General features: G+C 42.0%; 2 protein-coding genes across 2 annotated transcripts in view; one reads left to right on the top strand and one right to left on the bottom strand.

Annotated features, from left to right (window-relative positions):
- Positions 1–580, top strand: part of mms22l (MMS22 like, DNA repair protein) — a 29,277-nt gene extending 28,697 nt beyond the window's left edge. Inside the window, exons 24-25 of the mRNA XM_015380814.1 lie at positions 48–215; positions 333–580. Coding sequence (XP_015236300.1) covers positions 48–215; positions 333–408 — 244 coding nt within the window. The 3' untranslated portion in view covers positions 409–580. The remainder of the gene's footprint in view (positions 1–47; positions 216–332) is intronic.
- A 294-nt stretch (positions 581–874) lies between these two features.
- The window catches only part of klhl32 (kelch like family member 32), an 81,991-nt gene continuing 81,435 nt past the window's right edge, over positions 875–1,430 (bottom strand). The window contains exon 9 of the mRNA XM_015380821.1: positions 875–946. Coding sequence (XP_015236307.1) covers positions 875–946 — 72 coding nt within the window. The remainder of the gene's footprint in view (positions 947–1,430) is intronic.

Raw genomic sequence — 1,430 nt, 5'->3', positions numbered from 1 at the left:
TTGGCAGGAAAAATGCGATTGACTGTAAACTTGGAATTTCCTCTCAGGTCGTTCGTGGAGGAGAACGTGGGCGTCTACGACAGGCAGGTGTACGGCGTCCTGGAGACGGTGGCTGTCTTGGATCCCGCCGTGGTTCAAGCTCTAATCCCCAACCTGACTCTGTGTCTGAGGAACGTGGAACACAAACGAGGACTGGGCAAGAACATCGCCCTGAGGTGAGCAGGCCGATGAATCACACCGGGCATTTTTCACCACCTTCATCTATTTATAAGCCGTCTAGACGATTAGTTTGTTTATTTTATATATATATGTGACACATCCGTCTGTTACAGGAGTGCGTACATAAAGCTGCTATCTCTGCTTGGACAAAGTGGGCAGATGGAAATAAGCACCTTGGAGAGCGACTAAGACTTCCAGCGGTTATAGCCACCTGATGGGACTGACAGGAGTAGCTTAGAAAAATTTCATCTGGAGACATTTTCGGTGGAGTCTGAACATTTCAAAAGCAGAATTGTATATAATGCACATATGATAAAGAATGTACAGCTTTTCATTTTGATGTTTTAAAAATAAATCCTCACCTTCTATGCATCTGAGCCTTTTCATTTTTTTTTTTTCCTTTGGAAGAGTCCTTTCCTCTCTCTTACTCTGCTTCACAGATCTAATGACAGCCATGGGTAAGCCCAAATAGTTCAGGACTTTCTAAAAGGAAAAAAGAAAAAGGGAAAGAATAGAAGAACTGTTTGTTCCAATCCTCCATTTCTCGCCTCTCTAAGTTGCAGCAATCTCTCGCAATCTGACTTTGGTTTGCATCTAATCACAGGAAGTCTCACTCCTGTCATCCGCAATCACCAAGTCCCATTTTCTGTCATTGCTAGTCATTTTGCAGCCTCGTCTGACGGCAGAGCGGCTTTTGTCCTGCGATGCGGCTCAGGTCAGAGATTCCCTGCAGAAACCGGGAGATACTTCAATGTCTGCATCGGATAATTAAAAACCGCCCATCTTTTTTTTTACTCTGAAAGCATCTTTATTGATTTTTTTTCTCCATTGATTCTTGCAGATGTGTTGTTTTGGATAAATGAAGGACGTTCAGGCATCGGATCATTTTATTAATTTTTTCCTCGTTTGATAAAAGCTTATTTATTACAGTTGATGATGCCGATGAGTGAGGATTCAGGACTGTATGTCCAGACATTCCTTTAAAACACATAAAGTCTTAGTGGGTGGGGGGGTCCTGAGCATAAAATAAAACCCCTCCCTAACAGAGCACCGCAGCTTTCACACTGTCTCATGTGTGCCGCTGCTTTTGCAGGTGAATTGTTCTTCAAATTCACATTTGGAGCGTTTAAAAAAAAAAAAAAAAAAAAAAAGCATCCTCTCTTTCTTTAGAGTTCACAATTATAAAACCTTACAGGAATAGATGAGAATGA

This window comes from Cyprinodon variegatus, unplaced genomic scaffold (assembly GCF_000732505.1).
Source record: "Cyprinodon variegatus isolate N-32 unplaced genomic scaffold, C_variegatus-1.0 Scaffold222, whole genome shotgun sequence".
NCBI classification, from domain to species: Eukaryota; Metazoa; Chordata; class Actinopteri; order Cyprinodontiformes; family Cyprinodontidae; genus Cyprinodon; species Cyprinodon variegatus.
This window is presented reverse-complemented; position numbering and strand designations above follow the sequence as displayed.